Source organism: Rana temporaria, chromosome 8 (assembly GCF_905171775.1).
Source record: "Rana temporaria chromosome 8, aRanTem1.1, whole genome shotgun sequence".
Taxonomy (NCBI): Eukaryota; Metazoa; Chordata; class Amphibia; order Anura; family Ranidae; genus Rana; species Rana temporaria.
In genome coordinates, this window is record NC_053496.1 from 183,874,059 (window position 1) to 183,896,045 (window position 21,987).

General features: G+C 46.6%; 1 protein-coding gene across 1 annotated transcript in view; it reads right to left on the reverse strand.

The window, feature by feature from the left end:
- LOC120909579 overlaps window positions 1–21,987 on the reverse strand; it is a 39,840-nt gene that overhangs the window by 7,028 nt on the left and 10,825 nt on the right. Inside the window, exon 3 of the mRNA XM_040321345.1 lies at window positions 18,943–19,045. Coding sequence (XP_040177279.1) covers window positions 18,943–19,045 — 103 coding nt within the window. The remainder of the gene's footprint in view (window positions 1–18,942; window positions 19,046–21,987) is intronic.

Genomic DNA, 21,987 nt, shown 5'->3' on the forward strand with positions numbered 1-21,987 from the left:
CCGCCGTGTTTCTCTCCCCTTCCGTGTTCCTCCTCCACCCCCTGGAACTGTCAGGATGGAGAGCGGGGTAGGAGCCGGTAAATCCGTCTCCTTACTGCTCTGAATGGACAGAGTCAGTGATCACTGACTCGGTCCATTCACATAACTGAAACACCGTAAACTGTGATTACAATGTTTCAGTTTATGAAGAGAAGACGCTGTCTTCACTCCATTCATTTTCAGCGCAGCTGATGCTGCTGAGAAAGGGACAGGGGAACATGTGTCCCTAGTCCCTTTCTCTGTCTCAAAGGGGAGATGTCAGAGGTCTTTTAAGACCCCTGATATCTCACCAAAGCCCCCCCCAACAGGGCTGAAAAAAAATAAAAAATAAAGAATAATAATAATAAAATAAAATAAATTATTGTAGAAAATAATAAAAAAATAAAAGAAAAAAACACACTGACACAGTCCAACCCCCCCTTAAAAAAAAAGAAAGCATTATAAATAAATAAAAAAATTGTAAAAAATTAAAAACAAATTGTTAAAGATAAAAAAAAAAACTACTGACACATGTGCTGCTGTCACATGAGATTAAAAAAAAGTATCGGTATTCGGTATCGGCGAGTACTTGAAAAAAAAGTATCGGTACTTGTACTCGGTCTTAAAAAAGTGGTATCGGGACAACCCTACTTAGTACCACAAAATGATACTTGGTTCTGTATTCAAGGAGTAGGTCAAGGGGTGACTCGGAAAAGGGAGTACCTACCCCTATTCTCTGAGAGAAAAAGCCCTGCCTGGGGGGACAGACTGTGGTGGGCATGGCTCTCGAACACGTTTCTGGAGGCCGGCGTGCTCTGTTTTTTTTTTGCTGTACTTGTGTCCACTCTGGTGAAGACCAAATGCTGGATGGAGTCTTCCTCAGAAACCAACTCTTGCCAGTGCGTTGATGTCCTGGTCCCCTCCCTCCCAGCACTCTGTGGTTTCTAAGCCTGATGACCTCAACCCCACGACTCTGTCCCTCTACCATGTCCTGTAGTGACATGAAGACCAGCGAGGGGAATCACGGAGCTCTGTGGAGGACCAGGAGATCGGAACTCCCCGGGCGTGTCGTTTTCTGAAGAAGATTTCAGCTGACATCGGAGCTCCGTTCATAGAAAACTTTTATTTGGGTTTGATGTTTGGTCAAACTTGTTTCTTATATTTCAGTATTTTCAGTTCAATATGTGAAACAATCGAAAAGCTGAGAGTGATAGAAACACTGTGCGCAGATAAATAGTATATTGATTAGTCCATGTCTATATGAGACTGAAAAGAGGAACATTTAAAGGGAAATTTGGTTCCAACTATTAAACAATGATAAGAGCTATAATCAAATAATATCTTATTACCTCCTCTGCTGCCTGTTTCAATGATGTCTTGCCAGCTACTCCTCCCACATGGAACGTCCTTTTTGCTCTGCACAGCACTTCCTGTGTGTACCTGACATCACTTCCTGTCTTCCATAGAGACTTCCTGTGTAAACGTGAGATCACCATCTTGTGGAACTCAGAGGAACTGCAGCCTCGAGAAACGTTTCATAGTGTAAACACGGCCTTGTGCTGTGTGTATGTATTGTATATCCTTATAGATGGGTCATCTCCACTCCCACCAAGGGGGAGAGAAATATATTTCTGCTCGGGATTCCACCTCTAGTAACCAATCAGTGATTATCCAATCATCTTTGGTTATTAGCTAACTTTACCCCCCTTTGTGCATTCCAATTGTTCACATCAAATTCCTCCTTACATCATGAATCCCTATCATAGTTCCCCTTACATCAGAATCCTCTTTTTACATTATGAGTTCCCGCCTACATCAGGTTCCCCAAAGCCTCCCCCTGTACATCCGAGACCCCAGAGCCCTCCTCTTTACATCAGGGTCCCCAGAATCACCTCCTATATCACTGTCTCCAAAGCCCCCCCTTACATCAGGGTTCCCAGAGTCACTCCATCAAATCGGTGTTGCCAGAATCCCCCATTCATCAGGGTCCCCCCTCCTACTTACTTTAGGGTCCCAAGAGTCTCCTCTTACATAAGGGCCCCCAGAGCTACCTGTTGTACATCAGGGTATCCAGAGCCACTCCCCCCTACATCAGGGTCCCCCCTTACTTTAGGGACTCCAGAGCCTCCTCTTTACATTAGGGTCTCCAGAGCCATCACCTTTACATCAGGGTCCCCTGAGCCAACCCGTTTACATCAGGGTCCCCAGAGACTCTCAGTCTTCAGTTACCCCCTTACACCAGGGTCCCCAAAATCACCCACTTTACATCAAGGTTCCCAGAGTCATCCCCCCTTAAACCAGGGCCCCCAGAGCCCCCCTACATCAGGGTTTCCATAGCCCCTCCATTAAATCAGGGTTCCTAGGGCTCCAAAATGTACCCCCCTTTCATTGGGGTTTCCAGAGCCCCCACCCTACATCAGGGCCCAAGAGTCAGGTCAATAAATCAGGGCCACCAAAATACACCCCCCCCCCATACATCAGGGTCTCCCTCCCTGCTTACTACAGGACCAAGAGTATCCTCTTACATCAGGGTCCCCAGAGCCCCCCTACATCAGGGTTTCTATAGTCCCTCCATTAAATCAGGGTTCCCAGAGCCCTGCTCCTTACATCGGGGTTTCAAAATTCACCCCTCTTTAATTGGGAACTCCAGAGCCCCCATCTTACATCAGGGTCCCTGTCAGAGTTCCTGTTGATCGATTACCTGCTGTGACCTGGATTAACCCTGACCTACTCTGATCTTCTCCTGGACCTGACCTTGGCTAGTTTAAACAGACTTTGCTCTTGTCTCCTGCGTTTGACCCTCTGCCTGTGACCCGGATTTACCTTCAGTCTCCTGTGCTTTGACCTTCTGCCTGTGACCCGGTTTGCCTCCTGTCTCTAGTGCCTTGACCCCTCAGCCTGTGACCTGGATTGTCTGCTCACCTGCGTTTGACCCTCAGCCTGCTCTGGACTTCCTACCCGACTTCTCTTATTGGATCCCGATACCCATCGGCTCCTGCACCAGTTCTACAGGACCTCCACACAAGCTCCACACTTGCCTGCTGGTAGCTTGTGCCTCTTTGTGCCATCCACTCTCTGTATCACCTCCAGGGGGTGGAGTGCACTTAGTCGCAAGAGTGAACCGCTCTCTGCATCTTGGCCTTGGTGAATACATTTCCTGATAGCCCCAGAGTCATGGCATTAACTCAGGGCCACCAAAATACACCCCTTCCCCCCTACATCATGGTCTCCCTCCCTACTTACTACAGGACCAAGAGTCTTCTACTTTTCATCGGGGTACCCATAATCACCCACTTTACAACATGGTTCCCAGAATCACCCCATCTTACACCAGGGTTCCCAGAGTCCCCCCTACATCAAGATCCCCAGAGTTACTTACTTAAATCAGGGTTCCAAGGACCCCCTCCTTAACACCAGGGTCTCCATAGTCACCCCCTTTCACCAGGGTCCCCAGAGATGCCCTCTACCCCCTTTTACATCAGGGCTCCCTGAGCTATCCCATTTACATTAGAGACCCCATAGTCACCAACCCCCCCCCCCTTCTTACATCAGGGTCCCCAGAGCTAATTTCTTACATGTTGGGGACATGGCTGCATATGTTTGGGGACATGGCTGCATATGTGGGGGACATGGCTGCATTTGGGGACACATTTAAAAAAAAGTATCAGTATTCGGTATCGGCGAGTACATAAAAAAAAAAGTATCGGTACTTGTACTCAGTCCTAAAAAAGTGGTATCGGGACAACCCTACTGGGTAATGTGTTAAGGTCTATACTGGTATGTACTGGGTAATGTGTCGTGATCTATACTGGTATGGACTGGGTAATGTGTCGTGATCTATACTGGTATGGACTGGGTAATGTGTTAAGCCTCTTACACAAGGGCCAGAATCTCGTCAGGAAAAAAACATTGTTTTTCCTGACGAGATTCTTGGCAAGAATCTCTTGCCGCCCGAGTGTACAGACTCTCCTTTCAAAAGAACCGCGGTTCTCTTGAAAGGCAAGAACGTGGTGACGTCATCGCGTACGACGAGCATGCACCCGTCACATTCGATGCCGTCGCTACCATCTTGCTGCACCCTACCTATGCCTAGGAAGCTACCGCGCATGCGTCAAAGTCATTTCGAGCATGCGCGGGTTTCCACGGCGACCAGGTAAGTATACACACTCTTGGGTTTCTCGGCAGGAAAACTGCAGAGAATCTCACGACGAGAAAATAGAGAAAATGTTCTGTATTTTTTTTGTCTAGATTTTGGGCAGTTTTCTTGTCGAGAATCCTGAAAGCCTCATACACACGCTCGGTATACTCGGCAAGAAAGCTCTGCCAGCAGTTTTCTTGCTGGTTCTTGCCGAGTAAACCGAGCGTGTGTACGAGGCTTGAGGGTCTATACTGGTATGGACTGGGTAATGTGTAAGGGTCTATACTGGTATGGACTGGGTAATGTGTAAGGGTCTATACTGGTATGGACTGGGTAATGTGTAAGGGTCTATACTGGTATGAACTGGGTAATGTGTTAGGGTCTATACTGGTATGAACTGGGTAATGTGTGAGGCCCCGTACACACGAGAGGATATCCGGTGGAAACGGTCCGCCGGACCGTTTCCAGCGGATAAATCCTCTGGCGGATTTTGATCCGATGGCTTGTACACACCATCAGATCAAAATCCGCGGTCACGTGTCGCGCCGTCGCCGCGACGATGACGTGGCGACGTGCGCAACGCTGGAAGGTAAAGACTTCCACGCATGCGTCAAATCATTACGACGCATGCGAGGGATGGGAGCGGACGGACTGATCCGGTGAGTCTGTACAGACGACCGGATCAGTCCGCTGGACTGGATTCCAGCGGATAGATTTCTTAGCATGCTAAGAAATTTTTATCCGCGGAAAATTTGTCGGCTGGATTTTTATCTGCTGGAAAATGTCCGCTCGGACGTACACACGACCGGATCTATCTGCTGGAACTGATCCGCGGATCAATCCCAGTGGATAGATCCGGTCGTGTGTACTGGGCCTTAGGGTCTATACTGGTATGAACTGGATAATGTGTTAGGGTCTATACTGGTATGGACTGGGTAATGTGTTAGGATCTATACTGGTATGGACTGGGTAATGTGTCAGGGTCTATACTGGTATGAACTGGGTAATGTGTTAGGAAGGAAAGGATTCCATATAATTGTATTTTTTTTTTTTTTTATCAAAAGGTTTTTATTACTCACAAAACAAACAGTATATTCAAACATGAATCACAGTACACTTTATCCAGACATTTGATTATCCAATAAACAATCCTTGGTTACAGCTGTCAATATATAAATTCAGATTCTGCTCGTAGTTCCCTCGTGCATAGTGTATTAAGTTTTTTCCCCCCATTTCGTGCCTCAATGCCACCCTTTACCGCCTACTCCCCTCCTCCCATGCCCCTTTCCTTGTCCCTGTATGTAATCGGATATCCATCCGGAAGTCTCCCTCAGTAAAGTCTACATCTATACACCTCTCAACAGTCTCATCTGTATCAGCTCCATGGGGCTTATGCCTGGTGTAGCAAGCCATGTGTCCCATAGTCCATCAAATTTCCCGGGGTTTGCCCCGTGCTCATATATATGTATTTTTCCATTACGAATGTTTTTTCCATATGTTGTATCCGAGTTTTAACTTTTGGCGGTACAGCCGATTTCCAGCTCATAAGGATGGTTTTCCTGGCCTGGAACAGTGCTCTGGCAAAGGCTGATCTTGTCCCCTCCTCCGCTATCGCCCCCTCCAGAACTCCCAGCAGGCAACTTAAGGGGTCAAGAGGGACGTTGGTCTGGAACACCGGATTCAGTGTAGCCAGAACCTCCGTCCAATATCTATGGAGTTTGGGGCAACGCCAGAGGAGGTGAATCAGATCCCCAGGCACCGTCCTGGACCTGTCACACAGTGGGTCGGGTGCTGTGCCCATTTTGTAAAGCTTCACAGGGGTATAGTGCACTCCGTAGAATATATAGTTGGGACACCTTTTGCGACACATATAATGAACATGTATTGACTAGGGATGAGCCAAACACCCCCCCGTTCGGTTTGCACCAGAACCTGCGAACAGACCAAAAGTTTGTGTGAACTTAAGAACTTTTAAATTACCTTTTATCCTTCAGAAATGACACTTTGTGTAGGGACAGTTCTAAGCACGGGAAACAAGCGCTGCTTTACAGGCATACTTTACACCCCCCTTAGGTACGAAATTGAAAGAATATTTCACTTTTATTGTTTCACTTTAAGCATTATTAAAATCACTGCTCCCGAAAAAAACGGCCGTTTTTTTAAAACTTTTTTTGCATTGATACATGTCCTCTGGGGCAGGACCCGGGTCCCCAAACACTTTTTATGACAATAACGTGCATATTAGCCTTTAAAATTAGCACTATAAATTTCTCCCACTTTTCCAGGGTGTTCTGCGGCTTTTCGAACTTGCCGCAAACAACCCCTAAATTGTTCGCTGTTCGAGTCGAACATGAGTTCGACTCAAACTCGAAGCTCATCCCTAGTATTGACTGCCTGTAGGGCCTCCTCCCACAGTTGCCCTGCAATGGGTCCCAAATCCGTCTCCCATTGAGTCACTGCTTTTATGGTGTGCCCTCTAGGAATGATACCAACATGTTATAGCATTGTGAAATGATGCCTTTTGTGTCAGACGCGTCTTGCAGCATATGAAAGACCAGAGTGGGGGACTGTACCCATTTCACTGCACCCCCCTGAGCTCTAACAGCATGTTGTAGTTGGATGCCATATAATTTGATGGAAATGAAAATGATCACCCTACAGAGGGCCGAGTTCAAAGACACACCCCAAAAATCAAAGTGAAAAAATTATGCAGCAGGATAGTCCATTTTGCTGAAATTTCAGAATGGTCCTCAGTAGTTTGTGTGGCCCCCACGTGCTTAAAAGCATGCCTGATAACATTGAGACGACGGAGGAGTCCTGGGGTTTTTTCCCCCCGGATCTGGACCAGAGCATCACTGAGCTCCTGAACACACTGAGGTGAAACTTGTCGGCGTCGGATGGACTGAAATATAATGTCCCAGAGGTGTTCTATTGTATTTAGCTCAGGCAAGTGTGGGGGACATTCAATGGTATCAATGCCTTCATCCTCCAGAACTGGCTGAAAACTCTCCCCACATGAGGCCAGGCATTGTCATGTACCAGGAGGAACCCGGGACCCACTGCACCAGAGTAGGGTCTGACAATGGGTCCTGATACCTATTGGCAGTCAGGGTGCCATTGTGTAGCCTGTAGAGGTTTGTGCGTCCCTCCATGGATATGCCTCCCCAGACCATCACTGACCTACCACCAAACCGGTTATGCTGAACGATGTTACAGGCAGCATAATGTTCTCCACGGCTTCTCCAGACCCTTTTACGTCTGTCACATGTGCTCAGGGTGAACCTGCTCTCATCTGTGAAAAGCACAGGGTGCCAGTGGCAGACCTTCCAATTCTGGTGTTTGATGGAAAATACCAATCGAACTCCACGGTGCCGGGCAGTGATCACAGGGTCCACTAGAGCAGTGGTCATCAACCCTGTCCTCAGGGCCCACTAACAGGCCAGGTTTGCAAGATAACTGAAATACGTCACAGGTGATATCATTTGCTGCTCAGTGATTGCAGTAAATGTGGCCTGTTAGTGGGCCCTGAGAACAGGGTTGATGACCCCTGCACTAGAGGATGTCGGCCCTCAGCCCACTCTCATGAAGTCTGTTTCTGATGCCGCGTACACGCGATCGTTTTTCGGCATGTAAAAAACGTCATTTTAAAAAAATGTCATTTAAAATGATGGTGTGTGGGCTTCACATCATTTTTCGGGTTCTGAAAAACTACAATTTTTTTTTTTTCCGAACATGCTGCATTTTTTAACGACGTTTTAAACTATGTCGTTTTTCGGGTTGTACAAAATGATCGCGTGTGGGCTAAAACGACATGAAAAAACCCGCGCATGCTCAAAAGCAAGTTATGAGATGGTAGCGCTCATTCTGGTAAAACTACCGTTCGTAATGGAGTAAGCACATTCATCGCGCTGTAACAGACAGAAAAGCGCGAATCGTCTTTTACCAACAGGAAATCAGCCAAAGCAGCCCCAAGGGTGGTGTCATCCGAATGGAACTTCCCCTTTTTTAGTGCTGTTGTACGTGACCGCGCTTTGCTAGAGCATTTTTCTAAAACGACCGTGTGTGGGCAATGTCGTTTTAATGATGAAGTTGGAAAAAAACTTCGTTTTTCGACATGCTGAAAAACAACGTTTTTTTTTTTAATGCCGAAAAACAATCGTGTGTATGCAGGATCATTGTTTAAAGCGGGAGTTCACCCATTTATTTAATTTTTGCCCTTTTCCCCTTAGATTCCTGCTCGTTTTGTCTAGGGGAATCGGCTATTTGTTTTAAAATATGATCCGTACTTACCCGTTTTCGAGATGCATCTTCTTCCGTCGCTTCCGGGTATGGGTCTTCGGGAGCGGGCATTCCTTCTTGATTGACAGTCTTCCGAGAGGCTTCCGACGGTCGCATCCATCGCGTCACTCGTAGCCGAAAGAAGCCGAACGTCGGTGCGGCTCTATACTGCGCCTGCGCACCGACGTTCGGCTTCTTTCGGAAAATCGTGACGCGATGGATGCGACCGTCGGAAGCCTCTCGGAAGACTGTCAATCAAGAAGGAACGCCCATTCCCGCAGCCCATACCCGGAAGCGACGGAGAAGATCGCTCTCTACAACGGTAAGTACGGATCATATTTTAAAACAACTAGCCGATTCCCCTAGACAAAACGAGCATCCATCTAAGGGGAAAAAGTGTTCTCTATGGGTGAACCTCCGCTTTAATCAGACACATTCACACCAGTGGCCTGCTGGAGGCCATTTTGTAGGGCTCTGGCAGTGCTCATCTTGTTCCTCCTTGCACAAAAGGAGCAGATACCGATCCTGCTTATGGGTTAAGGAGCTTCTATGGCCTGTCCAGCTCTCCTAGACTAACTGCCCGTCTCCTGGAATCTCCTCCATGCTCTTGGGACACAGAAAACCTTCTAGCAATCGCACATATTGATGTGCAATTCTGGAGGAGTTGGACTGCCTGTGTAACCTCTGTAGAGTATAGGTATCGCCTTATGCTACCAGTAGTGACACGGACCCTAGCCAAAATGCAAAACTAGTGAAAAACAGTCAGAAAAGATGAGTATTTTTGGGGTGTCTTTGAATTCAGCCCTCTGTAGGTTGATCATTTTCATTTCCATCAAACGGTGTGGCATCCTTTTGTTCCCGCACTCAGCGCCGGATTACGGCTATTACCCATTGTGAGATTTTTGATGTATACAAAGTTCTGCTTTTTGTCTATAACATTTTCCGCACCCGGGGCAGACATATGACGTCTCGCCTGTGTGCACATTCTGATGACATGAAAGTCTGTACTTACTTGAAAAACTTTTCCCACACAGCAATACGGCTTCTCAACCACGTGTGATCTACGATGTACAAGTGCCGGTTTCGTTCTAAAACTTTTCCCACACTCATGACAGCATTTACGGCTTCTCCCCTGTGTGAGACCTTTGATGTACAACAAGTACTGATTTCCTTGTAAAACATTTTCCACACTCAGGGCAAGAATACGGCTTCTCCCCTGTGTGATACCTTTGATGTACAACAAGCTCTGCTTTTTCTTTAAAACATTTTCCACACTCAGGGCAGGAATACGGCTTCTCTCCTGTGTGAGATCTTTAATGTACAACAAGTGCTGGTTTTGATACATAACATTTTACACACTCAGGGCAGGAATACAGCTTCTCCCCTGTGTGATACCGTTGATGTACAACAAGCTCTGATTTCCTTATAAAACATTTTCCACACTCAGGGCAGGAATACGGCTTCTCCCCTGTGTGAGATCTTTGATGTATAACAAGTTCTGATTTCCTTAGAAAACATTTTCCACACTCAGGACAGCAATACGGCTTCTCAACCACGTGTGATCTACGATGTACAAGTGCCGGTTTCGTTCTAAAACTTTTCCCACACTCATGACAGCATTTACGGCTTCTCCTCTGTGTGAGACCTTTGATGTACAACAAGTACTGATTTCCTTGTAAAACATTTTCCACACTCAGGGCAGGAATACGGCTTCTCCCCTGTGTGATACCTTTGATGTACAACAAGCTCTGCATTTACTTTAAAACATTTTCCACACTCAGGGCAGGAATACGGCTTCTCCCCTGTGTGAGATCTTTGATGTACAACAAGTGCTGGTTTTGATACATAACATTTTACACACTCAGGGCAGGAATACAGCTTCTCCCCTGTGTGATACCGTTGATGTAAAACAAGTGCTGATTTCCTTATAAAACATTTTTCACACTCAGGGCAGGAATACAGCTTCTCCCCTGTGTGAGATCTTTGATGTAAAACAAGCTCTGATTTCCTTATAAAACATTTTCCACACTCAGGGCAGGAATACGGCTTTTCCCCTGTGTGATACCTTTGATGTAAAACAAGCTCTGATTTTGTTTTAAAACTTTTTACACACTCAGGGCAGGAATACGGCTTCTCCCCTGTGTGAGATCTTTGATGTATAACAAGTTCTGATTTCCTTAGAAAACATTTTCCACACTCAGGACAGGAATGCGGCTTCTCACCTGTGTGAGACTTCTGATGTACGACCAGCTGTGATTTACATGGAAAACATTTTCCACACTCAGGGCAGGAATATGGCTTCTCCCCTGTGTGAGACCTTTGATGTATAACAAGTTCTGATTTCCTTCTAAAACATTTTCCACACTCAGGACAGGAATGCGGCTTCTCACCCGTGTGAGACCTCTGATGTACGACCAGCTGTGATATATATGGAAAACATTTTCCACACTCAGGGCAGGAATACGGCTTCTCCCCTGTGTGAGATCTCTGATGTGTGACCAGCTGTCCTTTATGTAGAAAACATTTCCCGCACTCAGAACAGGTATGAAGTCCATCCTCCCTGTGAGTTCCCTGATGTAAAAAAAGACCTATACCGGAGCAAAAACTTTTCCCACATTGAGGACAGGGAAATGTCTCCTCCCCCTGAATCCCGGCACCATCCCTCACAGTACCAGGTTGCTCAGAGTCGGAGGGATTCCATGGTCTATCCACACTGTGAAGTCCTCCATCCATAGTGGAGCTCATTGTCTTTTCTCCACCACAATCTCCTGTGATGTCCTCATCTTCCATTTTACAACCTGGAGATAAAGTGAGACGATCTATAAAAAAAAAAAAAAAATCATCATCAATAGATATAAGAGGGTTAGTTAACCACTTTCTGACTGCCCTATAGCACTTTTACTGCTATAGGGCAGCAGCTCTGCGCAGGATCACACATATATATGTGATGCCGCACTTGCGTGCGTAGCCTCTTCTGTTATGCTTTACAGCAGAAGCCAATCTGTGGGTACCGGGCACTCGATGTTCTCTGGCACCATGCAATCTATTCTCTTCCCCTAGTGAAAGCACCTCACACAGTACACAAAAACACTGGCTAGGCACACAGTTAATCCTTTGATCGCCCCCCGATGTATAACCCCATCCCTGCCAGTGTCATTAGTAAAGTGACAGTGCCTATTTTTAGCACTGATCACTATATTAGTGTCACTGGTTCTCACAAAGTGTCAAAAATTTCAGATTGTACGCCGCAATATCGCAACCATGTTATAAGTAGCCTATCGCTGCCATAACGAGTTACATTTTTTTTCTTTAAATTCCATAAATATTTCCCAGGTCCTCCTCCCAGATGACTTCTACGTTTACAAGGCCTTGTCAGAGGAGCAGGAACCAATGGGGACTGGGAGGGGCGTGCTCTTTACACAACCACAAGCCTAGGCACTGAGTCATGTGATCTCTGATAGACAAGAGGTTCAAAGTTCAGGTTTGAAGACCCCTTAGGAATAGAACAAGTGACCATAGGCCTAGGCTTCTGGTGATATGTTAATCAGTGTGCAGTAACAGAGTAGAGATAAGAGAAGAATATATTATGGGTCACCTGTGCTGATCTCTGTAGGAGTGTCCTCCTCTATGAATATCCTCGTCATTCCAGCCTCCTCCGTATATTGCTGATCATCCCTCACATACGTCTCTTCTACGTCACACTCAACTTTCATGTTCATCAGATCTTCACCCTAAACCAACAGAATGGCAGAAATTAGAAAGGTTTTGCATACTTTCTGTATTGAAACACAGTTAGGTTATACTGCTGCCTACTGGAGATTTAGACACCTGCAAACAGAAAAATTGCGAGTCCCCTTCTCTATTCAGTATGCATTCGTTTTGTGGAAAAGCAGTACCAGGGGCAAGAGCAAATAACACAAAGGTTTGGCACCCGTGTCCCTCAATAGACTCCAAGAATCAGATGTTATAGGAAGTACAAATCGATTATTTTTCTGATACAATCAAAACATCCAAAAGCAGTCCAACAAAGTCAACTAATGGGTGGACAATATCCAGTGGTAGGTTCAAAAGCGACTGAAAACTATCGGAAAGAATAACCCCCAAATCGGGACCAGATAAGACAAAGCGCCCTGCAAGACAGGGGAATCTGCCAATGACCAATGGAAGGCCACAGAGAACCAACCTGATGCTTAGGACCGGACAGAAGAGATTGCTGCCAAGGGGGGGTGACTCCACCTGAAGGAACACCGAGTGTCAACCAGCAAAAGACTATGAAACCAAAACCCACCAAAACTGGTGGATCTATAGAGCTACACGAGAGGAAGAAAATGTATTGATGACGTGTTCCAGACCCTCAACTTCATCTACCTGATGGTGAGGGATGATGTGATCTTCTTGTGTGTAATCACGGGAATACAAAGGACGGGGACATCTCTCTGGTGGGATTCGGTTTTTAGGTGGCTCCATTAGAGTTCCTCATAGAGATCCCTGTGTCCTTCAGAAAGCTCCTTCATCACACCACACCCCTCATCCTCCTCTTTATACTCTTCTTTAACAACAATATTATATTTCCCAAGGATTCCACTCTGAATATACAATAGGGCATTGGTGGGGAATTCTGAACCCAACAGTCAGGGCTACAAGCTAGTGGTCATGGTTTTGTTGCCCTCAGCTTCTCCAACCTTGGAGTTAATAAAGAACAATATGTGGACGTGTGAAAGGTATAGTTTTTTTATGTGGAAAACTAGTAAGAGAGACTCCGGGTTATCTTGCTCTAGGGATGGGCCGAACAACCCCCTGTTTGATTCGCACCACAACTTTCGAACATCGCGAAAGTTCGAAACCGAATAACGAACCCTATTGAAGTCTATGGGACCCGAACGTTATATTCAACACCACTACTACCCTGTCCCTGATCTCAACTCCACTACTCTATCCCTATATCATGTCATAGAGATCAGAACCAGGAGATCGGCACTCCTCGGTCTTTCTGAAAAGGACTTCAGCAGACATCAGAGAGATAAAACTTTTCCCTGTTAAGGTAAATTCTTATTTGGGATTAATGTTTGGTCAAACTTTTCTTATATTCTAGAATTTTTGGTTCAATACGTGAAATAGTCCAAAAGGCTGATGAATAGAGATCGGCAAATGACCCCCTGTTCAATTTGTGCCAGAACTTTCGAACAATGCTAAAGTTCGGAGCCGAACACTGAACCGTATTAAAGGCTATGGGACCCAAACTGGAAAAATCTAAAAAGTGCCAATTTTGAAGAATTATATGCAGGTAATTGGGCATACAATGGGTATGGGGGTGCAGGTACCGCCCTGGGGGACATATATCAATTCAAAAAAGTTTTTTTTTTTAAATAATTTTTAAATGAGCAGTGATTTAATGATGCTTAAAGTGGCAGCCTAGAAGTCCTGCAGAGATTATGCATACCAAAAAAAAAAAAAAATAGTCAGCAACATTGGCATCAGGGGGCTTTATAGCTGCTGGTGATCCAGAAATGATTCATTTTGATAAATGTCAGACGGTCCACAGAGTCTGGACAGACGCCTTCCATTATAGGTAACAAAACCTCTAGCAGCACTGACTGCCCGTTCGGAATGCACGCTGGATGCAGGGCAGCCCATCAGCTCAATTGCATACTGAGTCTATTCTCATAACCCAGTGGATTGTTGACTGGAAAGCTCTCCATCTCTGTTTTCGCCACCCCTAGGTAATCATCCACCATGTGATGCAGACGCTGCCGATGGGATATGGAAGCTGACAGCCCTGGGTGGCGAGGACTAAAAAAATAAAAACAAAACAACATCTCCACAATGCGATGGAATATGGTGGCTGCTATCTACTCTTCCATGATGGCTGCCTCGTTGGGGTTGTGCCTCACCCTCACTTTCTTCCTCTGCTCTAGCCGGCACTCAAGTTGAGTCAGTGACATCATTATCATCATCATCTCCTCCATCCTCAATACCAGTGGAGACAACTTGGCAATACGCTGCGGCTGGAGGAACGTGACTGCCAATTTCGTGTACTAATGTTCTCCCCTCTCTCTGTAGGCTCATGTTCCTGCCTTCCTCAACCTCAGAACCGAGTAATGGCTGTGCATCATCAAGAAGCACGTGGCTGACGCTGTGTTCAAATAACTCCGCTGACTCCTCCATGCCTGATGCTGGTGCTATGACAGGAATAGCTGTGGACAAGGAGGCAGGTTTTGCCACTCTGGCAGTAGCGGACTGTGCACTAGTCTCTGCTTGGGTGACGGAGGATGAGGACGGTCTAGTAAGTCAGTCCACCACCTCCTCTGTATGCTGTGGCTGGATAGCACGGGCAACGTTTGCCTCTCCTTGTTGTCCTCCCAGACATGATGGGAGGTGCTTATTAACGCAATGCAATATACTGTAGATGTGGAAATGTGTACGTGGATGCACTTTCATCAATGGAAAGTGGAGTTTGGTGCACTTTAACTTAAGTACTCTCTACACAGACACACTCCACCGACACACTATAATATACTGCAGTAAAACTGCACTGACGCACTGCAATATACTATGTCAAACGTGCAGTAACGCACAGAAATATACTGCGTTAAACAGAAGATAACGCACTGCAATATATGGCATTAAAATTGCAGTAACACACTGAAATATACTGCATTAAACGACAAGTAACGCACTGAAATATACTGCATTAAACGACAAGTAACACACTGAAATATACTGCATTAAACGACAAGTAACGCACTGAAATATACTGCATTAAACGACAAGTAACGCACTGAGATATACTGCATTAAACGACAAGTAACACACTGAAATATACTGCATTAAACGACAAGTAACGCACTGAAATATACTGCATTAAACGACAAGTAACGCACTGAAATATACTGCATTAAACGACAAGTAACACACTGAAATATACTGCATTAAACGACAAGTAACGCACTGAAATATACTGCATTAAACGACAAGTAACGCACTGAAATATACTGCGTTAAACGACAAGTTACGCACTGAAATATACTGCGTTAAACGACAAGTAACGCACTGAAATATACTGCATTAAACGACAAGTAACGCACTGAAATATACTGCATTAAACGACAAGTAACGCACTGAGATATACTGCGCTAAACTTGTAGTAACGCAATATAATATACTGTTAAAACAGTCACTACATTCACACTAGACTGATATTCTACACTGACAATAGAATCAGGAATAGCACACCAACTGTCTAGTAGCACTGAACAGAGCCCTGTTCTATCTCTCTCCAAGCCAATATCACACTCAAAATGGCTGCTATTGAAAGAATACTTTTATAGTGTGGGGCGGGACTAAGACCAATAAGCAATTATTGGATAGAGTCATCATGACTGCATCCAATCATGGCTCCGACAGTGTTCTGTGCCCCGATTGGATAAAGCTTTCATTGCTTTAACCAATCAGGGCTTTCAATGCACTGTGCAGCGGCGCAGTGCATTGTGGTCATTCGGATGGCCGAACAAACGGTCCAACGCCCCGCTAATTCGGTTGTTCGGCAAACAGTCAATGTTCGTCACAAACTCATGCTCGGGCCGAACCGTTCGCCCATCCCTATCTTGCTCCAAGTGAGCCTGGTACGTCTGAATAATGAGACCGTACTCTGGAAATGTGGAGTTTCGGAGGTCCAGAGGGTTAGAGAAGTGGTTTTGGCTGATATTAAGAGATGTGGTGTATGTTATTCAGCTTCTTTGCATTAATTATAAAAATTGTATATATATGTAGCGATACCCCCTAGAGGGCTGCTGAATACATTTTTGCTCCTGCCGTTACCCCGCCGTTTTTTCTTGCCCAGTACTACGAGTCAAAATGTCAAACAGATGTGAGCGCCAGTCACTTCAGTCTTTTTCCAATGCTTTAATAGAACAACTTGTAGTAGGAGTAGGATAGAGAGTTAGGGGAAGTTTCAGATACCTTATTGCAGATCACTGAAGAATTTCTTGGATCCGGAAGACAAACCGCTTTCTGTCAGCGGGTCTTTGCAACACCCGGATAGGCCTCTCACAACGACCTCGCAGCCGGTATGAAGCGCGGCCAAGTCTCTCTCACAGACTTAGCAATCGATGGAACTCCTGGATAATCCTATGCCACAGGATTTTGTAGCCAGCAGTTAGGGCTCTTTCACACGTCCGTTCCGTTCGTCCGTTTTTTGGACGTCCGTTAACGGACCGCAATGCTTTCCTATGGGTTAGCGTCCGTTAGCGGATGAGCATCCGCTAACGTCCGTTAACATCCGTCTCCGTTAAGCTCCGTTTTTTTGAACGGAAGAAAACCCTACGTAATTTAGAGTAGGTTGGTAGGGGGTGTGTTGTATGGAAATTAATCGTGACCCCACATAAACGACGCGCCTAACGAACGGCACATGCGCGCGCATGCTCAGTATCACGTTGAATTTTCTCCGTAAATTACGCCGGCTCAATGCTTAGTCGACGTGAACGTAACCTACGCCCATCCCCATTCACGTACGACTTACGCAAACGACGTAAAATACGACGCTGTTCCGACGTCCATACCTTAACATGACTTACCCCTGCTTTATGAGGGGAAAAGTTACGCCGGTCGTACGCTTTACGTAAACAGCGTATTTTAATACGCCGGGCGCAAGTACGTTCGTGAATTGGCGTATCTAGCTCATTTGCATATTCGACGCGGAAATATATGGAAGCGCCCCTAGCGGCCAGCGGAAATATGCACCCCAAGATACGACGGCGTAGGGGACTTACGCCGCTCGTATCTTGGCAACAGAGAGGCGTATCTGATTCTATGAATCAGTCGCAAAGATACAACGGCGCACGTTCGGACTTACGACGGCGTACGTGGAGATACGCCGTCGTAAGTCCTTTGTGAATCTGGGCCATTGTTTAGTGTTAGGACCACAGATTACAGGGTGCCTTGGAGCGTCTCTGTGGCTCACGCATGCGTTTGCAAATGCGTGCAAACAAAACCCTTGTTTTTAACGCATACTGTTAGACAGGTTAATTTGGTTTTTCTACAGGCTGGTCAGTAAGGAGGCTTGGTTTTTCCCTGGGCATTCCCCAGGTTTTGTTGTTATAAATTTACAACATAACCCCTATTCTTTAGGAACAGGGGGCCACACACACACACACACACACACACACATATATATATACCGTATTTATCGGCGTATACCGCGCACTTTTTTGCCCTGAAAATCAGGGCAAAATCGTGGGTGCGAGGTATACGCCGATACCCGCTTTCCCGCGCCGAGTTTTGAATACTGCGCCGTACACTCGGGTATAGTCGTTCAGTCTCGGCTCCTTCCGCGATCACGTCCTGGAAGTACAGGACGTGAGCGCGAGTGTTGCCGAGCCTGCCCGACGATACACGAGTGTACTGCGCTCTGTATATGTCGGCGCAGCATTCAAAACTCGGCGCGGGAAACGAGCGGGGAGGACGCGAGGACGCCGGACCCGACGAAGAGGACACCCGAAGCCGCAGAAGGACGCCGGACCCGACGAAGAGGACACCCGAAGCCGCAGACGGACGCCGGACCCGACGAGGCCGCCGCGCAAGACACCAAAACTGTAAGTCCAAAAAAAAGTTTTTTCCACAGGATTCGGGGGCCACTTTAGGGGTGCGCGGTATACGCGGGAGCGCGTTATACCGCGATAAATACGGTATATATATATCCTGAAATATAAACTACTTAGAACTTTCATCTTTTCACCACATACTGTATAGGATCAATAGACTCGAATTATATTTTCACTAACACAGTGGTCTGGATTCTTCTACAACATTCATTGTAGGAAACATACTTGTGTATAAATCATAACTACCAAATATCTTTCATCGTCTACCTGATAAAGTCTTGTGTAGTTTTGATCTTCCTGCCTGGAATGTCTTGGTCTCTCTGGTGGGTCTGTGTAGCTGGATGACTCCACCATGGTGTCCTGGTACAGATCTTTGTGTTGTTCCTCCATCGCCCCATCCTCATCGTCCTCCTCTTTTATCTCTTCTTTAATCTCAACTTTAGAATCTCTCAGGTTTCCACTCTGAATATAGAATAAAAATGACATCAATGGTAACAATGCAGATAATGTACAGATTCTAATGATACTATCAGTGATTGTTCCTCATCTACCTGATGATGGTGGGGGATGGTGTGACCTTCCTGTGTGGAATCCCGGGAATACAGAGGACGGGGACATCTCTCTGGTGGGTTTCTGGTATTACGTGGCCCCATCATGAAATCCTTATACAGATCCGCGTCTCCTTCAAAAAACTCCTTCATCGCCCCCCTATACTGCTCATCCATTTTTTTAAACTCTTCTTGAGCATCAACTTTAGGATCTCTCAGGTTTCCACTCTGAATGTATAAAAAAAATGACATCAATGGTAACAATGCAGATAATGTACAGATCCTAAAAAAACAAAAACAAGAGGAAGACAGAAAAAACGAAGGAACAGATCGACAGGGAACAACAGGAACTAACATCTACCTGATGATGGTGAGGGATGGTGTGACCTCCCTGTGTGGAATCCCGGGAATACAGAGGACGGGGACATCTCTCTGGTGGGTTTCTGGTATTCGGTGGCTCCATCCTAATGTTCTCATAGAAATTAAAGCGGTGGTTCACCCTTAGAGGGCACTTTTTAGCCTTAGATTCCTGCTCGTTTTGTCTAGGGGAATCGGCTATTTGTTTTAAAATATGATCCGTACTTACCGTTTTCGAGATGCATCTTCTCCGTCGCTTCCGGGTATGGGTCTTCGGGAGCGGGCGTTCCTTCTTGATTGACAGTCTTCCGAGAGGCTTCCGACGGTCGCATCCATCGCGTCACGATTTTCCGAAAGAAGCCGAACGTCGGTGCGCAGGCGCAGTATAGAGCCGCACCGACGTTCGGCTTCTTTCGGCTACGAGTGACGCGATGGATGCGATGGATGCGACCGTCGGAAGCCTCTCGGAAGACTGTTAATCAAGAAGGAACGCCCGCTCCCGAAGACCCATACCCGGAAGCGACGGAAGAAGATGCATCTCGAAAACGGGTAAGTACGGATCATATTTTAATACAAATAGCCGATTCCCCTAGACAAAACGAGCAGGAATCTAAGGGGAAAAGGGGAAAAATTTTATAAATCGGTGAACTGCCGCTTTAAGGTTGTCCCGATACCACTTTTTTAAGACCGAGTACAAGTACCGATACTTTTTTTCAAGTACTCGCCGATACCCATTCTTTTTTTTAAATCTCATGTGACAGTGGCACATATGTCAGTATTTATTTTTTTTTTACAATTTTTTTTTTTACTTTTTACATTTTTTTTTTTTTTTTACAATTTTCTATTTTTTTTTAATTTTACAATGCTTTCTTTTTTTTTTTAGAGGGGGGTGGACTGTGCGAGTGTGTTTTTTATTTAGTTTTTTACAATTCATTTTTTTATCAGCCCTGTTGGGGGGCTTTGGTGAGATATCAGGGGTCTCAACAGACCCCTGACATCGCTCCTTCGAGACAGAGAAAGGGACCAGGGACACAGATTCCCCAGTTCCTTTCTCAGCAGCACTGAAAATGAATGGAGAGAAGACAGCGGCTCCTCTCCATTCATAAACTGAAACATTTTAAACACAGTTTACGATGTGTTCAGTTATGTGAATGGACAGAGTCGGTGATCACCGACTCTGTACATTCGAAAAAGGTAGGAGCCGGGTTTACCGGCTCATAACTCTGCTCTCCATCCTGACAGATCAAGGGGGAGAACGGAGGGGGACACGTCAGCACGGAGGGGGACACGTCAGCAGCAGACCAGAGGGGGACACGGCAGCAGCAGACCAGAGGGGGGGACACGGCAGCACCAGACCAGAGGGGGGGACACGGCAGCACCAGACCAGAGGGGGGGACACGGCAGCACCAGACCAGAGGGGGGGACACGGCAGCACCAGACCAGAGGGGGGGACACGGCAGCACCAGACCAGAGGGGGGGACACGGCAGCACCAGACCAGAGGGGGGGACACGGCAGCACCAGACCAGAGGGGGGGACACGGCAGCAGCAGACCAGAGGGGGGGACACGGCAGCAGCAGACCAGAGGGGGGGACACGGCAGCAGCAGACCAGAGGGGGGGACAGCAGCAGCAGACCTGAAGGGGACACGGCAGCAGCAGACCCGAAGGGGGACAGCAGCAGCAGACCCGAAGGGGGACAGCAGCAGCAGACCCGAAGGGGGACAGCAGCAGCAGACCCGAAGGGGGACAGCAGCAGCAGACCCGAAGGGGGACAGCAGCAGCAGACCCGAAGGGGGACAGCAGCAGCAGACCGGAGGGGGGCTGGAGGAGGATATGGGGAAAGTCAGCGGTGATCGTGTGTGGGAGAGTTACAAGCACCGATCACCACTGATTTCACTAAAGCAGCTGAAAGGGGGGGGGGGGGTGGGTAGAGAAGCGGAGAAACGGCCGTCATACTTTACAATCTATACAGGGGTATCGGTGCTTGCAACTCCCCCACAGCACTGATCACCCTGACTGTCCAGGTATCGGGTAAAGCATCGGAGCATTTGCCCAAGTACTCGGGCAAATGCTCAGTATCGGTATAACCCTAATAGAAGTCATTGGGGTAGATTCACGTAGAATGGCGTATGTTTGTGCGGGCGTAACGTATCCTATTTACGTTACGCCTCCGCAACTTTTACAGGCAAGTGCCGTATTCTCAAAAAAAAGTTGCGGCGGTGTAGCGTAAATAGGCCGGCATAAGCCCGCCTAATTCAAATTGTAAAGAGGTGGGCGTGTGTTATGTAAACTAACCCTGACCCGACGTGATTGATGTTTTTCACGAACGGCGCATGCGCCGTCCGTGGAATTTCCCAGTGTGCATTGCTCCAAAGTACGCAGCAAGGACGTCATTGGATTTGACGTGAACGTAAATGACGTCCAGCCCCATTCACGGACGACTTACGCAAACAACGTAAATTTTTCAAATTTTGTCGCGGGAACGACGTCCATACTTAACATTGGTACGCCACATATACACCTCATATAGCAGGGGTAACTTTACGCCGGGAAAAGCCTAATGTAAACGGCGTAACTGCACTGCGTCGGCCGAGCGTACGTTCGTGAATTCGCGTATCTAGCTGATTTACATATCCTAGGCGTAAATCAGCGTACACGCCCCTAGCGGCCAGCGCAAATATGCAGTTAAGATCCGACGGCGTAAGAGACTTACGCCGGTCGGATCTAATAGAAATCTATGCGTAACTGATTCTATGAATCAGGCGCATAGATACGACGGCGTATCTGGTGATACGCCATCGTATCTCCTTTGTGAATCTACCCCATTGTGTCCTTCAAAAAGCTCCTTCGTCACACTCTACTCCTCATCCTCCTCTTTATACTCTTCTTTGACAACAATATTATATTCCGCAAATTTTCCACTCTGAATATAGATTAAAACATTCTTTATAACAAACATATTTGTGTGTAAATCATAACTACCAATAATTGTTTCGCATCTACCTGATACATCTTTGCATAATTGGGTACCTGGGGGCAGGGCATTTTTT